Source organism: Clarias gariepinus, chromosome 4 (genome assembly GCF_024256425.1).
Source record: "Clarias gariepinus isolate MV-2021 ecotype Netherlands chromosome 4, CGAR_prim_01v2, whole genome shotgun sequence".
In the NCBI taxonomy this organism is placed as follows: domain Eukaryota; kingdom Metazoa; phylum Chordata; class Actinopteri; order Siluriformes; family Clariidae; genus Clarias; species Clarias gariepinus.
The window spans coordinates 34,806,657-34,826,977 of NC_071103.1; the positions used below are offsets into that span (position 1 = coordinate 34,806,657).

A 20,321-nucleotide genomic window follows, 5' to 3' on the forward strand; every position below is an offset into this window, starting at 1 on the left:
TATTTCGAAATCTAGCTTGTTTATTTAAAAGAATTCAACCATTACCAATAAAGAACTAAAATACACAGAATATATGTCTTTTTATCGAGAAGTGAAGCAATGAGATAATGTTTGTGTTAATTCTGTATACATTTATCATTTGAGACCAAACCTATTTTTGATTATACATTTTCAACATTTTTCCAATTAAGCCTACAGTACATATAGATTCTAATAAAGACATAATTGCTGGCAGTAGTGCACCACCTACTTTGCCTGCCGCAGATAAAAAAGAAGAAGAACACAAAGCGGATGGTGAAGGTGGGTTTTACTTTTTCGCGCCAAATTTAAAATTAATTATTGTTGACAAGGAATCAAAATGTAAGTTAAAACCACTGAGTCTTTTGTTAAAAAAACTGTTTAGCTAAAATTTACACAGCTTACATTTCTTCTTAAATTACAAAAGGAATTCAACTGCTACCTGTGCGTGGTTTAGCATGTGGATTAGCATATCTAGGTAACTAACACTTGTGAGGTTGAAATTTTTTATTTATTTTTAATTTAATGGTAAAAATCAGTCAGCTGGCTACAGTATTAATATTAGACTTAATAAAATAAGTTAATGTTACTGCATAATCAGTTTTTAAAAAACAGTAGTTTTATTATAGAGTGTTCAGTGTTTAACAGTAGTTACCAGAACATGTAACTTTAGAGACATCGGTTAATTTATATTTATTTGTTTGTAAAAAGATTTTCTTGGTAATTATATACATATATTTTTTTTTTACTTTAACTGGGTCCTCTTCAGACGCATGCCTCCTCAGGAGACCAAGAATGCAGAAGAATGTTAGAAGTCTCCATCAGCACCACATCATCAGTCAATATATATATATATATATATATATATATATATATATATATACAGTGGTGTGAAAAACTATTTGCCCCCTTCCTGATTTCTTATTCTTTTGCATGTTTGTCACACTTAAATGTTTCTGATCATCAAACACATTTAACTATTAGTCAAAGATAACACAAGTAAACACAAAATGCAGTTTTTAAATGATGGTTTTTATTATTTAGGGAGAAATAAAATCCAAACTTACATGGCCCTGTGTGAAAAAGTAATTGCCCCCTGAACCTAATAACTGATTGGGCCACCCTTAGCAGCAATAACTGCAATCAAGTGTTTGCGATAACTTGCACCGAGTCTTTTACAGCGCTCTGGAGGAATTTTGGCCCACTCATCTTTGCAGAATTGTTGTAATTCAGCTTTATTTGAGGGTTTTCTAGCATGAACCGCCTTTTTAAGGTCATGCCACAACATCTCAATAGGATTCAGGTCAGGACTTTGACTGGGCCACTCCAAAGTCTTCATTTTGTTTTTCTTCAGCCATTCAGAGGTGGATTTGCTGGTGTTTTGGGTCATTGTCCTGCTGCAGCACCCAAGATCGCTTCAGCTTGAGTTGACGAACAGATGGCCGGACATTCTCCTTCAGGATTTTTTGGTAGACAGTAGAATTCATGGTTCCATCTATCACAGCAAGCCTTCCAGGTCCTGAAGCAGCAAAACAACCCCAGACCATCACACTACCACCCCCATATTTTACTGTTGGTATGGTGTTCTTTTTCTGAAATGCTGTGTTACTTTTACGCCAGATGTAACGGGACACGCACCTTCCAAAAAGTTAAACTTTTGTCTCGTCGGTCCACAAGGTATTTTCCCAAAAGTCTTGGCAATCATTGAGATGTTTTTTAGCAAAATTGAGACGAGCCTTAATGTTCTTTTTGCTTAAATGGTTTGCGCCTTGGAAATCTGCCATGCAGGCCGTTTTTGCCCAGTCTCTTTCTTATGGTGGAGTCGTGAAAACTGACCTTAATTGAGGCAAGTGAGGCCTGCAGTTCTTTAGATGTTGTCCTGGGGTCTTTTGTGTCCTCTCGGATGAGTTGTCTCTGCGCTCTTGGGGTAATTTTGGTCGGCTGGCCACTCCTGGGAAGGTTCACCACTGTTCCATGTTTTTGCCATTTGTGGATGATGGCTCTCACTGTGGTTCGCTGGAGTCCCAAGGCTTTGGAAATGGCTTTATAACCTTTACCAGCCTGATAGATCTCAATTACTTTTGTTCTCATTTTTTTCTGAATTTCTTTGGATCTTGGCATAATGTCTAGCTTTTGAGGTGCTTTTGGTCTACTTCTCTGTGTCAGGTAGCTCCTATTTAAGTGATTTTTTGATTGAAACAGGTGTGGCAGTAATCAGGCCTGGGGGTGACTACAGAAATTGAACTTTTAACTGTGATAAACCACAGTTAAGTTATTTTTTAACAAGGGGGGGCAATTACTTTTTCACACAGGGCCATGTAGATTTGGAGTTTTTTTTCTCCCTTAATAACATAATCTTCAATTAAAAACTGCATTTTGTGTTCAATTATGTTATCTTTGACTAATAGTTAACGGTTTTTGATGAGCAGAAACATTTAAGTGTGACAAACATGCAAAAGAATAAGAAATCAGGAAGGGGGCAAATAGTTTTTCACACCACTGTATATATATATATATATTCTTCAAATGCAGTTCTGTTTCTCATGTACATCTCAGATTTCTCAAATTATTCTCAAAAGTATGTCTCGCTTTGTGTCTTAGTTATGTCTCTTTGTTTCTCCTAAGTGGGGTTTAGGAGAAATGGAAAAGAAAGTTGAGCTTGTACTGAGACAACGCAATTCAGTCTCATGAGACAAGAAAAAACTTATTCTGAACAATAACACTTGCTAAGGGGAGTCTAACACTGTAAATTCACATAGCAGTAGATCAGATGTAGATGAACACGTGCGAATCCCTAGCAATTTTCAGAAAATTATCTAATAAATATTAATTATAATAATACTAATACTTCAGGATAAAATGTACTAGTCAGCCCAAATGCTTTAAATGTTGAGCTAATGTTAGATAATGGATTTTTATTTCCCCCTCATCCAAAATCACCACCAGCTGCCACTGTTATTAGCGGTAACAACCATAGCCTTCTCAGCTAAACTCTCCTGTTTACTTTAATTACACTCACCTGTGTTTCATTCCCTCCTTACAGTGTTATATAAACTTCCCTCAGTTTGTAACTCACATACAGTAACTACAGGATCAAAGGATACGATAAGAAAAATGAGGACGTTTCTATACACTTAGCATGTAACTAGTGTTTCTGCATTTGTTTTGCTTCCTTATTTTGGCGTACAGTGAGGACTGGGCTACTATGGAGTGTAAAAATAAAAAGGGAGCTTAAAACAAGAGCAGTTTGATGCGCATTTGAATTGAAACAACATTTATAAGTTATAGTGGAACTAAATGACGTCTTGACGCAGTACATGATGTCACTGTTTGATATTGATCTTGTGGTCAAGCGTGATACTAGTTAGCTTAACTGAAAATTAATATCAGTGCTGTATGTTGATATTCTTTATTTAAAATAAGATTTTTAGATCTAACTAACCTTTTAAAAAAGTGGCAACTTTGATCATTGTGACGCGTCATATCAAGTCAGGTATTAAGTCACAGAGGTAGGTTTTGAGCTAAAAAGTAGGTAAAATTTAAAAATCTTTAACTTCTGCAAAAATTGGTTGATAGATACCGTATATTTTTCTGCATAGATACCGTATCTTCCTGTTCCTTGAACTGAATCGAGAAGGTTTTAATCCTAAACATTGTTGTTAAGCACTTTAATGAACAGCATCCAAGCTGGTTACTCCAGCTGTCGTAGAACACATCCATTTTTTGGCTATAAAACTGCTTTGCTTAAAAAATATTATTTTAGATATTTTTAGGGGTAGGAGGGAACTCCTGGTGTTAAAATGAGAATGAGGGTTTCCTCAGTCTTACTACATTACAGAATTCTAAAAATAGGATTTTTACTTCTTTTTTTTTTAAGGCCCTGCTCACAAACAAACTTGCACTGGCCATGTCTCAGCAAGCGGATATGATACAGTAATAAACATGGTATTACAATGGAGTTTTTTAAACCATGAATCTAAAAATATGTATAACTCAATTTACCCCAAATGAGATTTAATACCTACCTCATCTGCTCTGCTCGTGAGTCAACGTTTTTTAAATGATTTCTTTGGTTAAATGTAGATCAAAGAAACAAGTGGTCTCTCAGGCCTAGTCTACACATACATAGTTACTTTTTTAAAATACAGTGTTTTTTTTTTTTTTTTATTCTTTGTTTTCAAAAACTTCAAAAAAATCTTCATCCACATGCAAATGCAAAAACATGCTGTTAAAGCATGCCCTACCAGCAGGTGGCGATATAACCCTATCTGTAAAGCCATGTTGGCCAATCGGAAAACTTCACAAAGTAGGTTAAATTAAACATAATCCTTAAGCATAGTACAGTATGTATGAAAGACTTTACATCTACTGTTAAACACAGGAGACAAGGTACACACAAGGCGCATCCTTACAAGCCAAAAATGGCGTTTTTCTGTCCACACCTGAAAGTTGACGTCACCTGGAAGGGATTCGCTTTTAGCCAATAAAAATGGAGTTTCCGTGTGGACTAAAGGCCAGAACACCTTGAAAATCCTGTTTTTAAAAGGACCCTTGTAGCCTACTGTACATGTGGATGTAGTATTGTGTTATTGACTGGAAGATTATCAGTTCAAATCCCAGCACCACCAGAATGCCCATACTGGGCCTTTGATCAAAACCTTAAACTCTAATCTGCTTATCTGTACACTGTAAAAGAAATAAAAGTATAACGTAATGTCCTTTCACTTGTAAGGTGCTCTAAATAAGTGCATCTACCAAAAGCCAGTGGTATTTACTCTTTTATAAAATGTGAATTCAATACTTCTGAGAAATCCTGAAGTGGTTTGAGCAAATAAGAGGACAAAAAAATCCTTGGTTAAAATTAGTAAAGTGGTTGTTAGGATGCAAACTTAACTTAGGAGTCATAATTATACTTCTCAGATTAAAAAGTTTAAACTTAGGAGCACTTTGTCTCCTTCAATGAAGGACCGAAGCAGTGCAGGATCAAAAATAAAGCGCTAAACCCTTCAACCGAGTCAGATGTACAATTAAAGCCCTAACAAGTGCTTAACTTTAATGGTGCTATGGCTTGCTCTTGGTTATGTCTCTAAACAAGGCTATTGCAAGCTTAGCTTTCACCTCTTTTAATCACATTTGGTTTTGAACACTTGCTTGTTACAGTAAGAACTTCAAAGTGATATCTGACCGGGGCCTTCAATAAATCTGTCCAAATGTTGATAATATAACAGACTGAATTAAACTGTGCAATGCATGCAAGTCACACAAATCCAAACTGCTATTTAAAATATATCTTAGAAACTGTTACTGATTCTACTGATTTAAAAAACATCAGATGCAACTGATGATAATGGTCCAAATTTCTTTTCGAAGCATCACTTTGTTAAGCATTTTCTTTAAGAACAGACTAAAAACCAGACACTATGGTTGCTGACTTACATTTATTTATTTATTTTTTTTTATTTTTTTGCATGCAAACTTTTATACAAAATGCAAGCCGTCAAAGGTTGAGTCATAGTTCATACTGTAGCTGGATAAGGCATGGCTTACCCGGCAACTTTGCCGGTCTACATGCAGCTACATGCAGCTCTGAGAAAAAAAATTACCCCGAGGAGAAAAATTAAACAGCATAAAATGAGTGCTGTAAATCACTTCAATTTAACTGTCCACCATCCACAATTTAATGAGGTCTCATGGGCTGCGTCTGCAGGATTTTATAATGAGAGGGCACTAGGGGAATTGGGCTGCAATTGTGACCTTCACATGTAAAAAAAAAAAAAGAAAGAAAAAAGGAGGCTAAAAATAAAAAGATGAAAACACAACTATTTGCATGCATTGTACCACTCACCGGGAAATACATAACCACAATCGTGAACCAGTGTCACTTCTTCAAACCACAGACACGATAAAACGGAAACAAGCCGCCACAACTGCTAAAACACAAGCATGTTTTTCTATGTGGTTCTATAGACCACTTTAGATACAATCCTTCTGTTCCTGTTTCCTCAATGGTTTCTGGGACTGAAAAAAAAACACTTCATGTCATGTTAATCTAAAGTGTCTAGCATTTCACAAATACCTGTAAATGAAGCAAACTCACACGTAAACAAAAATAGATTTAGCATCTTCTTAATTTTTTTTTAGGCTTTGGTGTTTTTCTTGACCTAGAAATGAACAACTTGGAAGCTGAACCATTGACACGAAGAGCCTTGGAGAAGATCAAGCAGCTTATGTGACAGAGTTACTTTTAGATTTTAAGTTCAGGACTACAATAAAACTTTGTGGTTCTGTTCTGTTTTTTAGTGGCACTTTGATCTTCGGACAGATGAGAAAAAAATGTACACATACCATTTTCTTTAACAAACCTGATTGTTAATTCATTAATCAGAAAAGTAAATGGAGGAGGGGAAAAAAAACACAAAATAAACAATTGAAAATGTAAAACTTTAATTTCTCTCTGCCAACCGGTACATAATTTACAAGTTGTGTTCAAGTCAAACCGAGACTTTTGATTTGACTTGAACACATTATTTCCAATTAATGCTTGGATACCATGGAGTATTCTCAATATCCCAAAGCCATGATCATACTGCCTGCTACTTGTCTAAAACGCTGGCTTCCCGGGTACTCCTTAAATTACCCAAATATGTGGAAATGACTTTGAGCGAGGTCAGGACTATACGGGGCATGGGGCAATAACTCCCCGCCAAGTTCCTGTAAGGTGCAAGTGGTGTTGGTGAATGATTGTGTGTACAGTTCCCACAGACGAATACGTCTCTTCCGCAAGTTGGCAACAAGTTGTTTGTTGACTTTTAAGAATCAGTCATAAATGCTCACAGGAATGACTGCAGTGAGCTTCTTGGCCTGGAACGTTATTCACAGACTTATTGTCTTCTTTAAAATATTTGCATCATTTAAACGTTTTACTGTGACTAAAAGTCTTCTGTTAATGCCAATCGGTTTTTATGCCTTCATTAATGAAAAATGTAATGCAACAAATGCAACAAATCTGCCGTAAAAGGCAATCCAGTTTATGTTTAAACGTGTGACACAGAGCCAGATGTTAATCGATTTCGCTACAGTGGTGATAAACAGTTGCGCATACCACCGTCCCTGCTCTAAAATGTATGCAACACATCATATTAAAAGGTCAAATCTCTTGTTTCTTCTAAAAGTTTCTTCAACATGTCATCTCAGGGAATTTTTTTTTTCCTTTGCACAATCATCTCTGGCCTGCTCAATCTCTGGCCGGCTAAATTTATAGGTTTAAACTGTATATCCAGAAACTAAAGCACCTCTGCAACAAGGAAAATTATTACTATTGCTATACAAAAAAACTTGAAAACGCTAAAAGCCTTACAACTTTCTTTATTATCCTTTTAAATGTATATTTGCAAAATCTCTCTCTGTGATAGCTCTATTTCTCTTCTTTATAAATTTTAAAGAATAAGTAGTAGTGTATCTATCACCATAATGCACAGTACAATCTGCAATTGTTTCAGCATCCATATACACACAAATAATTCAAGCAAACATACATAAATGACCGTTCATCTATTTCCCTGTGCTTATTCCATTCCCACTCATTAAAGATGGACACCTTTAAAAAGCACTTAGTGACTATTATCATCATATTTTAAAAAAGCGTCATGCTGTGTACGTTTTAAACACACTTTCATTCTATGCTACTCCACAGCAGGGTGTGAGATTGACACTACTCTCATTCACTAACCTAGTAAATCAGTATCATGACATGACGGGTATGAAGGTCACTCTGGATGAGTAAATGTAAGTGAATGTAAAGGCTTGTGAGAAAGAAAGGAATTGACATTTGTTGGCAGAATGAGGGTGAGCTTGTGTGTGTATTTGAGCTGAGAACAGCCAGCAGTGTGTGTGGGGCAAAATCAGAAAAGCCAGCTGTGTGTGTGTGTGTGTGTGTGTGTGTGTGTGTGTGTGTGTGTGTGTAAAAATATAGAAAATCCAACAGTGTGTGTAGGTATGAAGTCAGAAAAACCATCTGTGTGTGTACTGTATGTGTGTGTGTGTGTGTGTGTGTGTGTGTGTGTGTGTGTGTGTGTGTGTGTGTGTGTGTGTAAACTCAGAAAAGCCAGCAGTGTGGTGTGGTGTGGTGTGTGTGTGTGTGTGTGTGTGTGTGTGTGTGTATGTGTGTGTGTAAACTCAGAAAAGCCAGCAGTGTGGTGTGTGTGTGTGTGTGTGTGTGTGTGTGTGTGTGTGTGTGTGTGTGTAAACTCAGAAAAGCCAGCAGTGTGGTGTGTGTGTGTGTGTGTGTGTAAACTCAGAAAAGCCAGCAGTGTGGTGTGTGTGTGTGTGTGTGTGTGTGTGTGTGTGTGTGTGTGTGTGTGTGTGTGTGTGTGTGTGATTAACTGAATGTACCTAGCGGGTTAACCAGGATTATACAGTACAGTAACTCCTTTCCTCAGCATGGCTTTAGTGGACTGTCCTGATGGGGACAAAAAGCTTATTAACCTTCTATCATTTTACACTCAGTCCTGTAATTTAATGGTCATTCCAGGTTTAGTCTGCTATATCAGAAAACACCCTGACACACATCTTACAGCGTGTTACAGTGGTCGCTACACACACACACACACACACACACACACACACACACACACACACACACACACACACACACGATTTACACTTCTCCTCATGCGACAGAGCTGAGCTGTCCAGACAACTAGACAAATTCCTGTCAAAACCATGAAGAATCTGTAAAGAGTTAAAGTCAGTTTGGTTCCCATCTCTTGGCTGCCAACACTTTAAAAGAGAATGTGGGGGAAAAAAAATAAAACAAGTAAGCAAAATCTGAGGATTTTTTCCGAATCTGTTCATTAGAGGTTAAAAAAAAAGTGCGGGGGGGAACAAAAGTGTGTGTCCACAGGCATGATATATACGTGGTAAACTCACCGTGAGACGCCTGTTCTTTACCATGAATTGCTACACTTTACCTCGCTGCCTAAATACACCACAACCACATGCCTAAGGCTTAACCTTAAATTAGATCAAATCTAAAACTAATGCAATTAACTTCAAATAACATCCAAACACAGATTGTGTTGAGTGTGATGATACAAGTCGGGGGATTTATTCTGCATCTATTTAAAAGATATGCAACTCAATGTTAACAGATATCTGCTTATGGAGTGTGACTTGACCCGGGGTTTATTAGTGCATGGCACATGAAAACACTTCCCTGCCAGCCATTATGGTGACAAAGCCAAGCCACTCCAAATTAGTGCTGTAACAGAATCATTTTCAAATAAGGCTTGGCCTCTTTTACAAGGGCTGAAGATAAAATGGTAAATTCGAGTAGGCATGTTAGGGGGAAAAAAACAAACAAAACAAAAACACAAACATGCAGAGAACATTAGGATAGTCGTGGGATATCGTGAATTTATCTACAACTCTGAGAACAATTTCCCACTGCTGTCTCACAAGCATGCGTGCCGACTCTCGCCCGCACTGATTTTCTCTTTCTATATAAGTAAGTGTTAATAAGGCTGTTAAGTTAAATAAATACAATGAGAACAACGAGTATAAAGCTTTTGTTCTAGTGAATATGTCTAATCAAATTCGCACATGAATGTAATTATATGTAGTCTTGTTACAAACACTTTAGCAAAAAAAAAAAAAGAAAGAAAAGCTAAAGAGCCACAGCAAAGAACTTGTTTTGATGCTATACAGATGGAGTTCAAGAAACACTAACTAACCTTCCCAAAATAGCTCAGCCATGCAAGGTTTCACAATGATCTCTCAGATTACTGAAAAAAAAAAAAAGGAAGAGCAAAGCGACAGTACAGTAGGAGTCACCAGAAAAGATTTGCGGGATGACCTGAAAGCAGCAGAAGTTTATATTAGACAAAACAAAACTGATTTACGGAGAACAACGAGACCAATAACTACCAACTTAGTTCCTTTAATGTGTACATTTCTATTGGACAAAACTGATTTTTGGAAAACAATGAGACCAATAACCACCAACCTAGTTCCTTTAAGCTTCTATTAGACAAAACAAAACGGATTTAGGGAAAACAATAAGACCAATGAGAACACAAGTTTCTATTAGACAAAACAAAACAGATTTAGGGAAAACAATGAGACCAATAACTACCAACTTAGTTCCTTTAACGTGGTAAGTGGTGTGGTGGGACATATGAGGACACGCTTAGTCCTGCAAAACCAGAACCCCTTAAGTGATCAAATCAGGCCATTTTTCAATTAAAGGAAAGAGGCATTAAAGGAGTTCCTCGGAGGCTGGTATTTCTAATGTGATGTAGGCAGTGCAATCATGTCTCTGTTGTACTGAGAAGACTTTTATCTTAATAGTATCATGTCTAGGAGACCCTTAAGATAGAAAGTTTTAGTACAATAGGACTGCCTGCTTCACATCCTAAACGCTGGCCTCCCAGGAAATACTTTAATGAGCCAAATTTGTGGAAATGGCTTGGAACTCCCAGCCGAGTTCCTGTAATGTGGAAGGTGTGTTGGTGAATGATAGTATATAGTTCCCACAGACAGATGTGTCTCTCCTACAAGTTGGTGACAAGTTACAGTATCCGACCATTTCCACTCACTGAATGTTCACTGAAACGACTGCAGTGCGCTCTGAGCCACCTCGTCCTTCAAGAACATACAGCCTTGTTTTGTTGCGGCTAAAAGTCTCATCGCCGTACTGTGCTTAAAGTCTTCTGTAAATGCCAATTGGTTTTTGCACCTTCTCCTTAGTACTGGTAGATTGTTGCAAATACTTAAAAAAAAAAATTTCACTTATACTTTTGAGTACATACTGTTTTTTCTGGTTTATAAGAACAAAGTCTTCAGGTATTATGTGAGTTAGGAATATGTAGTGTATCCAAGACCTAATAGTATATTAAATAGCAAATAGAAAAAGGAAAAGAATTCCTCACTACATATACTGTACATATGTTATATTCTATGCATAAAAACTTAAAGTGAGATTTAGAGAGTTTTTAAAGAATGAGACTCAGAGAACTCGAACCCATCTGTACAGGGATGATCCTCTAGCCTGCAGAGATTTAAATAAAATTATTGTAATACGTTGTGATTTCCTTAGTAACAGCTTGTTTACATGGGGCTAGTAAGAAAAAGTAATAGGTACACTACCTAGGGTCAGTCCAGTATTTCAGGAAAGTCTTTAAGGATTAACCCTTAATCAGTTGAAGAACTACACTTGGTATTATAATTTAAGTGGTACTTATTATAACGTATTTTTATAAAAAAAAAAAAAAAAAGATATTTCTAGAAAACAAGTATTTGTGTACATTTCTATAATTAAATTAATATGCATTTAACGTTATGTTGTTGTTGTTTTTGTATATACTGTATGTATACATACATAATTTGGAACAATTTTTACCCGTGACTGGCGATGAACCATACAGTACGTAGTCTTCACTGATAAACTTCACTGATCTTGATTTGCAACATAAAAATGACAAGTATGAAAAATCCCCCAAAGTGAAAAAACACTTGGGGGGAAAAAAGTTTCGATATTTTGAATTTAAAAGTTCAGTTTAGTTGGTGCCTTATAAAGGGTTAAAAAACTCCTAGGTGTAAAGTTACAGAAAAATAATCAGCTTCTTGGTGGAATCAGTAACTTCCATCACACATTGGACCATCCACATTTTAGCCCTTACTTTTCCTTTATTTTTTCGTAGTTTAATATTATTTTATTCTGAAACATCATATATTAAAGCTTTTTAGTTTTTAAGTACCTGTGATGGAACAGTAGATGATTTGCGGGGCTGCTTGACTCATATCCTTATAGCCGAGTCCCATTTCATCCAGTTTACCGGGAAGATAGTTTTCCACAAGTATATCACAACTTCTGGCAAGCTAGGATAAAAAAAATATTAACTCATGAGATCATCCATAAATATATTTATTATGGATAAAGTAGTATCAATGTATTGCTTAAATAATAATTACACAACATGAAAATGAAATTTTATTAATGTCAAACACTTACCTCTTTTATCAGATTGGCCCCCTTTGGATCTTTCAGATTAACAACAATGCTCTATAATCAATATATAAAAAGACTTGTGTTAATGCTTTTTCTGATTATTATTCCATTTTGTAATGCTGGAACTGGACTGGGCCTCTTAGTTAAACTGTAAATCTACAGCATACAAAGACATTCTATATAATTTTGTGCTTCTGATTCTGTGGCAACAGTCACAGGAGAACAGCTACTTGTGAGTGTGATGGTCAGGGCGTGAAACGTTTGTTCATATAGTGGATCATATCGTAAATCCAACCATAATAAGAACAGTTATTGTTACCTTTTTATTTCTGTTCACACTAAGGAAGTAAACGCTCTCTTCATGTATAAATGGAGGGCCCCATGCTCTTGTGTCATCTCCTGAACCTGCCACACACACACACACACACATACAAAGGAAACACACTGATATGTACTCATGAAGCATACACTATTGTTTTAAAATATTGTTTTATTATCTTGTTGTTCGTTCTTGACATCTTTCTCAATTATGTGAACGTGTGATGTGTATGTTTGTTAAAACAGCTGCTTATATCAGCATCCCTTTTTAGATAAAGGGATTTACAGGGATAGGATACTTTACTGACACTAGATGCTACCTGTTACGATGCTCCTTTCCGAGATATTATGAAACTCATAATAGCTCATATGCACTGTATAGAGAACTGTTTTGTGTACTTTACACACAGATTTAAACTTACCTGGTCGCTCAACTTTGATTACCTCTGCCCCTAAATCTCCCAGGATCATTGTGGCAAAGGGGCCAGCCAAAACTCTGCAATGAATAAAACATACTTTTCAAGCAACACTGTCTAATTTTCAGCAGCCACATTTCATCCAAGGACGCTACTGGAGTTCCCAAACTTACCTGGAGAGGTCTAAGACTCTGATGCCATCTAGTGGTTTAATCTGCTTTATACCTAAAGCGAGAAAAAAAAAATCATTCTTATTATTATTGTTAATATTGGTTACTTGGGTGTGTAATAACTGCATATATTAAACGGTTTCCAGACACTTTGTGGGGAATAGAAACACAAAAATCTGCTGCAGATGAGAAGTTCATTTAGAGTCACCAGCCTCAGAAATCACCAATTAACAACCAGCACCTTAGATTAGAGCCGTTATGAAGGATTTGCAGAGGATAAGTAGGAGATACATCTCAATATCAACTGTTTTGACTGGTATGTAGCCTCAGCCCGAAACTTTATATACTGTATATACAGTAAATCCCAATATACAATAGGAATACCAAGAATGATAAAGCAGCATTCCGAATACACTGATACACTGTGATCACAGATATTTCACCTACATGTAGATCAGTCTGCCTATTCTGAGTTAGAGGACGTCACAGCACAAGTGTTTCTAGTTTGATTGAATTTAAAATCGGTATCTTTGATCCATGGCAAGAAGAATACATACTATTGTGTCAACTTGATTTTTTTTATAGTTCTACATTTTAAAGGTTTATAAATGAATAAGGAAGAGATTTTTATTATACTTCAGTGACAACATGTCAGTTGACCCGTGAAATGTGCAAACATACAGGTGCAGAGTCCATTACGGCTATGTGATATCAACACAAATGGACCTGAACGATTATACTGTCCTTGTGTTTATGCGTTAAGAATGCTAACGCAACAAGAATAAAAAATAATGATCATTATATAAAACAAAAATATGAATAAAATATGTATTATTTTGCCATTGATAGAATTTTTATCAATATACTGCATATCATTTGCTTGTGATTCCTCCTGATGCGTGTGTGTACAGAAAGCAAATCACAGAATTAAATCTGTCCAGAAGACTCCGTGCACAGCAGCACATCATATTCACACTACGTACCTTTCTCTTTCTTTCTAACCAGTAAATAGCTGTATTTAAGTCGTAAAAGCAAAAGAACATAAACCATATCTAGCTTCAACTATGTTTACAATCTATTTTTCAGTGGCAATCACACACCTGTTCCCTGTAAAAAGCCTGTTTTTTGGAAGCCTGACGTGAGCGTCAAATCTGTTTGCTCATATTGTAAAGAAAGTATTTAATAAACCTCTATTATTGCTGGGCTGTATTTTGCTAAATTGCGTTTCTTTTGTGTCCGATTCCTGTATCGGCTCATTGACTCCAAAATCGATTTATCACATTTATAATTATAAAAAACAAATTTTTTGGCATTACCTCATCAAAAATTGTGTGCTTGGATTTTAAGTAAGAAAACTAATGTTATAAGGAATAGTGTTCAGTTCAGTTCAGTTGTGAAGCTGTTGAATAAAGCTAAGGTATAAAACTTTCGAGTTTTGACAAGTTCTCTTTTAAGGTTCAAAGAATAAAACTGTAACAAAATCGATTTTTTTTTAATACTGAATCGGGATAATTATAAAATTATGATACTTACAGAATCACAATGTTGAATTGAATCAACACCTACACTACCGCATCACTTTCTAACTCCATGGTGGTTCCTGATTTTTATTTTATTCTGCATTGTGAAGCAATGCTTATCAGGTAGTGACCAGTTATTCCCATCGCTAAGTAGTACATACATAAATTTGAAGAACAATCAGTGAACAGGAGACAGTCCCATGGGCCCAAGGTCCACTGAGGGTTATAGGGAGTGAAGGTTGGCACGTCTGGTCTGACCCCACAGGAAAGCAATTGTTGCACCAATTGCACATTGCACCTTGCTGTGTGGGTATCAACACACATGTAGCTGTAGACCAGGTAAAGTGCCCAATGCTGACCCCCGTCCACCCATGAAAGGGCCCATACATGAGCTTTTGATCTTGAGACCATGGAGCAATTTAGCATGATGGCCTGGTCTGATCATACAGTGGTGTGAAAAACTATTTGCCCCCTTCCTGATTTCTTATTCTTTTGCATGTTTGTCACACAAAAGGTTTCTGATCATCAAACACATTTAACTATTAGTCAAAGATAACACAAGTAAACACAAAATGCAGTTTTTAAATGATGGTTTTTATTATTTAGGAAGAAAAAAAATCCAAACCTACATGGCCCTGTGTGAAAAAGTAATTGCCCCCTGAACCTAATAACTGGTTGGGCCACCCTTAGCAGCAATAACTGCAATCAAGCGTTTGCGATAACTTGCAACGAGTCTTTTACAGCGCTCTGGAGGAATTTTGGCCCACTCATCTTTGCAGAATTGTTGTAATTCAGCTTTATTTGAGGGTTTTCTAGCATGAACCGCCTTTTTAAGGTCATGCCACAACATCTCAATAGGATTCAGGTCAGAACTTTGACTGGGCCACTCCAAAGTCTTCATTTTGTTTTTCTTCAGCCATTCAGAGGTGGATTTGCTGGTGTGTTTTGGGTCATTGTCCTGCTGCAGCACCCAAGATCGCTTCAGCTTGAGTTGACGAACAGATGGCCGGACATTCTCCTTCAGGATTTTTTGGTAGACAGTAGAATTCATGGTTCCATCTATCACAGCAAGCCTTCCAGGTCCTGAAGCAGCAAAACAACCCCAGACCATCACACTACCACCACCATATTTTACTGTTGGTATGATGTTCTTTTTCTGAAATGCTGTGTTACTTTTACGCCAAATGTAACGGGACACGCACCTTCCAAAAAGTTCAACTTTTGTCTTGTCGGTCCACAAGGTATTTTCCCAAAAGTCTTGCCAATCATTGAGATGTTTTTTAGCAAAATTGAGACGAGCCTTAATGTTCTTTTTGCTTAAAAGTGGTTTGCGCCCTGGAAATCTGCCATGCAGGCCGTTTTTGCCCAGTCTCTTTCTTATGGTGGAGTCGTGAACACTGACCTTAATTGAGGCAAGTGAGGCCTGCAGTTCTTTAGATGTTGTCCTGGGGTCTTTTGTGGCCTCTCGGATGAGTTGTCTCTGTGCTCTTGGGGTAATTTTGGTCGGCCGGCCACTCCTGGGAAGGTTCACCACTGTTCCATGTTTTTGCCGTTTGTGTATAATGGCTCTCACTGTGGTTCGCTGGAGTCCCAAAGCTTTAGAAATGGCTTTATAACCTTTACCAGACTGATAGATCTCAGTTACTTTTGTTCTCATTTGTTCCTGAATTTCTTTGGATCTTGGCATGATGTCTAGCTTTTGGGGTGCTTTTGGTCTACTTCTCTGTGTCAGGTAGCTCCTATTTAAGTGATTTCTTGATTGAAACAGGTGTGGCAGTAATCAGGCCTGGGGGTGACTACAGAAATTAAACTCAGGTGTGATAAACCACAGTTAAGTTATTTTTTAACAAGGGGGACAATCACTTTTTCACACAGGGCCATGTAGATTTGGAGTTTTTTTTTCTTCCTTAATAACGTAAACCTTCATTTAAAAACTGCCTTTTGTGTTCAATTATGTTATCTTTGACTAATAGTTAACGGTTTTTGTTGAGCAGAAACATTTAAGTGTGACAAACATGCAAAAGAATAAGAAATCAGGAAGGGGGCAATCACTTTTTCACACCACTGTATGTTGCTTTACACCCTGTAAATCCTATGTGAAGAAAGCAAGCTGGTGAAGGCGGTGTAACGCTTTGGGCAGTGTTCTGCTGGGAAACGTTAGGTCCTGCTATTCACCTGGATGTTACCCTACCTAAACAGTGTTGCAGATTAAGTATGCCCGTTTATTGCTAGAGTATGTCAGTCAATTTAAGTATAATGATACAGTAATCATTTCTTTTAGTGTAGATTTTGTGTTTAAAAATATTACATCATAGTAAATGCATGCTACAGTTTTTTACACATGCATATTTTTAACATATCACTAACTGTTGTCAGATTTACAGTAATTTTTCAGCAAAAAGCAGCATGATTTCATTTTAATGATGCATCAGTCACAGCAAGCCCTGATTGTGAATCCGTACTGATGCATAAAAAAACGTGAAAGTTGGAACTGGGCTTTACCCTGGTGCTCACATTGATAATTTATTAACGCCTTTATGCTGTAGAATGCAGAAAAGAAGCAACCTTGGCAAAAAAAAAGAGAATGCAGAACTACTACGTTTTGTAGTTTAGCTCGTTATTTAATCATTACACCAGGGTTAAATTAGGAGCAGAACCGTAATACCGACAGTTTTATACAGTTCAGTAATAAAACAGAGCAATAAAGCAATGCAATATTTACAATCAGAAATATGATGAAAATCACAGTAAATTATACATTATATTGGTGAAATGTCTATGTTTAAATCTTACCCTTTCACAGCTTTACCCTAGTAATTATTTCTTAGTAATCACAGTAATTTTACTTACTATGACAAATAAAAAGTCAGAAGATTCGGTGCCCTTCACCTGCCCGTGACCCTCACTATGCCTGCCTCTGCCAACCCCCTGCCTGCTGGAGTTCAAACCCCTTCGTAGTTAAAAATAGTTCAGAATATTGTGTGTTCAATATTTATAATATTTAATATCTAGTTGTGTGTAAAAGTTAGTGCTATGTTTAGTTCTATGTGATTTTTGTGTAAAAACAATAAAAATCATCTGATCATAGCTGATCATTAGTTTTGGCCAAATACAACATCAGATGAACAACAACATACAAGTTTTCTGAGACCACACTACTATTTTTAACCCCCCCCCCATATTATTATAGTCAAAAATGATCTGCACAAATTTTAGATCTGACAAATACATAATTTTAGACATGATCTTGCTTTTCAATAAACTTGGTCTCTGTTAACAAGCTTTCGTATTCCCTCATAAAAAATATATATATATATTTTAGGCTGAGCTGCCGAGCAACAAATGCACCGCTGTCTTCACTTCTTCATCAGAAGTGAATCTTAGTCCTTGTATGGCTGGTTTCAGGGGACCAAAATGGTGAAAGTACGATGGAGTGAGATCAGGAAAATAGGAAGAATGCTTTAACACATCATAGCAGAGTGTCGACAGTGTGGGCAGAGATGTGTGGACGTGCATCGTCAAGCGAGATCACGATTCCCTTAGATATCAGTCCTTTGCGTTTAATCCGAAGTTTAGGCTTCTGCTCTGAAATAAGCGTCTTACTGTAACAAGGACTGTTAATTCCTGATAATGTTCCAATACTGGCTCTTGAGAATCACAGAAAACTGTAAGCATTGATGAATTTTCCAGCTGATGGTTGACTTTTAAACTCTTCCTCAGTCGGTGACGGATGCTCCTATTCCATACTCTGCCGTTTACTCTTAGACTCGTAGTGATGAATACAAGTCTCATCACCATTAATGATTCTCTTTAAGAAACTTTTACCTTCCTTAGAGTATCTTTTATCCAATTTTGTTTTTAGATATCCAAACACTTCTGTTTAAGCTCTTCCGTGAGTTGTTTCGGGTACAGAGTGCGAATGAATGCGTTTATGTGTAAGGACAAAGGTATTTGGCCAAACTTGTTAATTTTCGAAATCAGATGTTTCAATCATGTCCCTTATCCCCAGTGAAGAACAATCTTAATTCTTCAGCATACCAAGACATCTTGGACAATATAATGCTTTCAACTTTGTGGCGGTCAGTTTAGTGAACGACCCTATTCTATTCCAACGTGACTGTGCCCTAGTGCACAAAGTAACGACTGTAAAAACACGGCTTGATGAGTTCGGTGTGGAAGAACCTGACCGGACCGAACATCGATCCCTGATGTCTAACCCACGAGCATCTTTGGGATGAACTGGAACGGAGATTGCGAGCCAGAACCTTCTCGACCAACATGCTCTACAGAATGTATGGAAAGGAATTTTCTCAGAAACATTTGAAAATCTTGCGGACAGACTTCCAAGAAGAATGGAAACCGTTATAGCTGCAAAAAGGGGACCAACTCCATACTGAAGTGTATGTATATTTGGATACAATGTCAATGTACTGTGTGTATTTAATATATTATAGTGTATACGTTTATATATGAGATATTATTACATGATCCATTAATGAATACTGCAACAGTGTATTACCTTGTGCACTGTGTGTTATAATAAGTTATAATAAGGAGCTCTAAGCTTTGATCTGTACTGTATTCTACACTCCACTGCTCTCTACACCTTAATGTTTATGTCCATTATATAAAACTAAGAATTAAAACCTTTCGGGTACCTTTCAGCTCGGAGGTGAAGCGCCTTGTGACACACCGACAGCCGGTCTTCTTGTCCAGAAGACAGGGTCTCAGTCTCCTAACACCGGAGAGCAGTTTGGAGCAGAACTCCAGCGACATGTTTACTGTAAACCGGTCTGTTCCGAGAGGGGGCGGTGACGAACGTAATGCTGGACCTACTAGCCCCGCCCACTCACCACAACCCGGAAGAGATGCTTTTTCACGGCTGTTACAAAAAAATAACGCCGGATCGACGTGTAACTATTAGACATATAAATATAGTTAAATAGAATCCATGCGAAAATTGCAAAAGCTTTATTACAGAGTTTGAAAAAAATGAATAAAAGTATTTATTTGACTTTAAAATTTTCTCCCGGACTACTTTTCCCATAATGCAACACTGAAGCTCCGCCCACATCCGCCGACAGATTCCCACATGGGTTTTTACAAATTTATTATTATTATTATGGTTGTTATTATTATTATTATTATTATTATTATTAAAGATTTTTTATGTTTATTAAATTACATGTAAAACATAACCACACCTGACATTAGTATGTTAATAATTTATTAAGAAAGACCTCCAAAAGGTCTAATCATGTTTATTTACTGTATGCTGGAGCTACCATTAAAATATACTTTAAACCTTAAAGAAGCTGGTAAAGAAATTAAATTTCAGGCATTTGACCCTGCTGTGACTTGACCCCTGTTTGTATCAATTTCAGTTTATCTCCTGAGTACAATAATAATTCCACAGACATCTTATAAACTCTAAACTGCTCATTCTTAAGGGATCTTTTAATCCTTTTAGTCTCTCACTCATCGCCTATACCATTTTATTCCGTATATAAATTCACAGGGGCCTGGTCCCTAACTTAGGAGACTTAGGCACAAGGCAGGGTACACCCTGGACAGGGTGCCGATTCATCTCAGGGGATAGACGCACACTACTGACAATTTGGGAGCACCAATTATTAAGGAAACTGAAGTAACCAGAGGAAACCCACCAAGCAGAGAGAACATGCAAACTCCACAATGTTCAGACCAGAAGGCAGGAATCGCACCTTCGACCCTGGAGGTTAGCAAGGTGACTGTGCTAACACGCCACCATGCAACCAAATTTAAGAACATTTTGTTATAAAAGTATTTAAACAAAAACGTACCATTGCTGATATGGTACGTTTCCAGCTGTACGTTTCCAGCATTAAGGTAA

At 37.0% G+C, this 20,321-nt stretch overlaps 1 protein-coding gene across 1 annotated transcript in view; it reads right to left on the bottom strand.

The window, feature by feature from the left end:
• The window catches only part of sugct (succinyl-CoA:glutarate-CoA transferase), a 120,839-nt gene extending 101,602 nt beyond the window's left edge, over positions 1-19,237 (bottom strand). Inside the window, exons 1-6 of the mRNA XM_053495456.1 lie at positions 19,108-19,237; positions 12,933-12,984; positions 12,766-12,839; positions 12,345-12,430; positions 12,029-12,079; positions 11,775-11,895 (exon numbers count right to left, since the gene is read on the bottom strand). Of these exons, the coding sequence (XP_053351431.1) occupies positions 11,775-11,895; positions 12,029-12,079; positions 12,345-12,430; positions 12,766-12,839; positions 12,933-12,984; positions 19,108-19,225 (502 nt within the window). The 5' untranslated portion in view covers positions 19,226-19,237. The remainder of the gene's footprint in view (positions 1-11,774; positions 11,896-12,028; positions 12,080-12,344; positions 12,431-12,765; positions 12,840-12,932; positions 12,985-19,107) is intronic.
• Between the last annotated feature and the right edge of the window lie 1,084 nt (positions 19,238-20,321).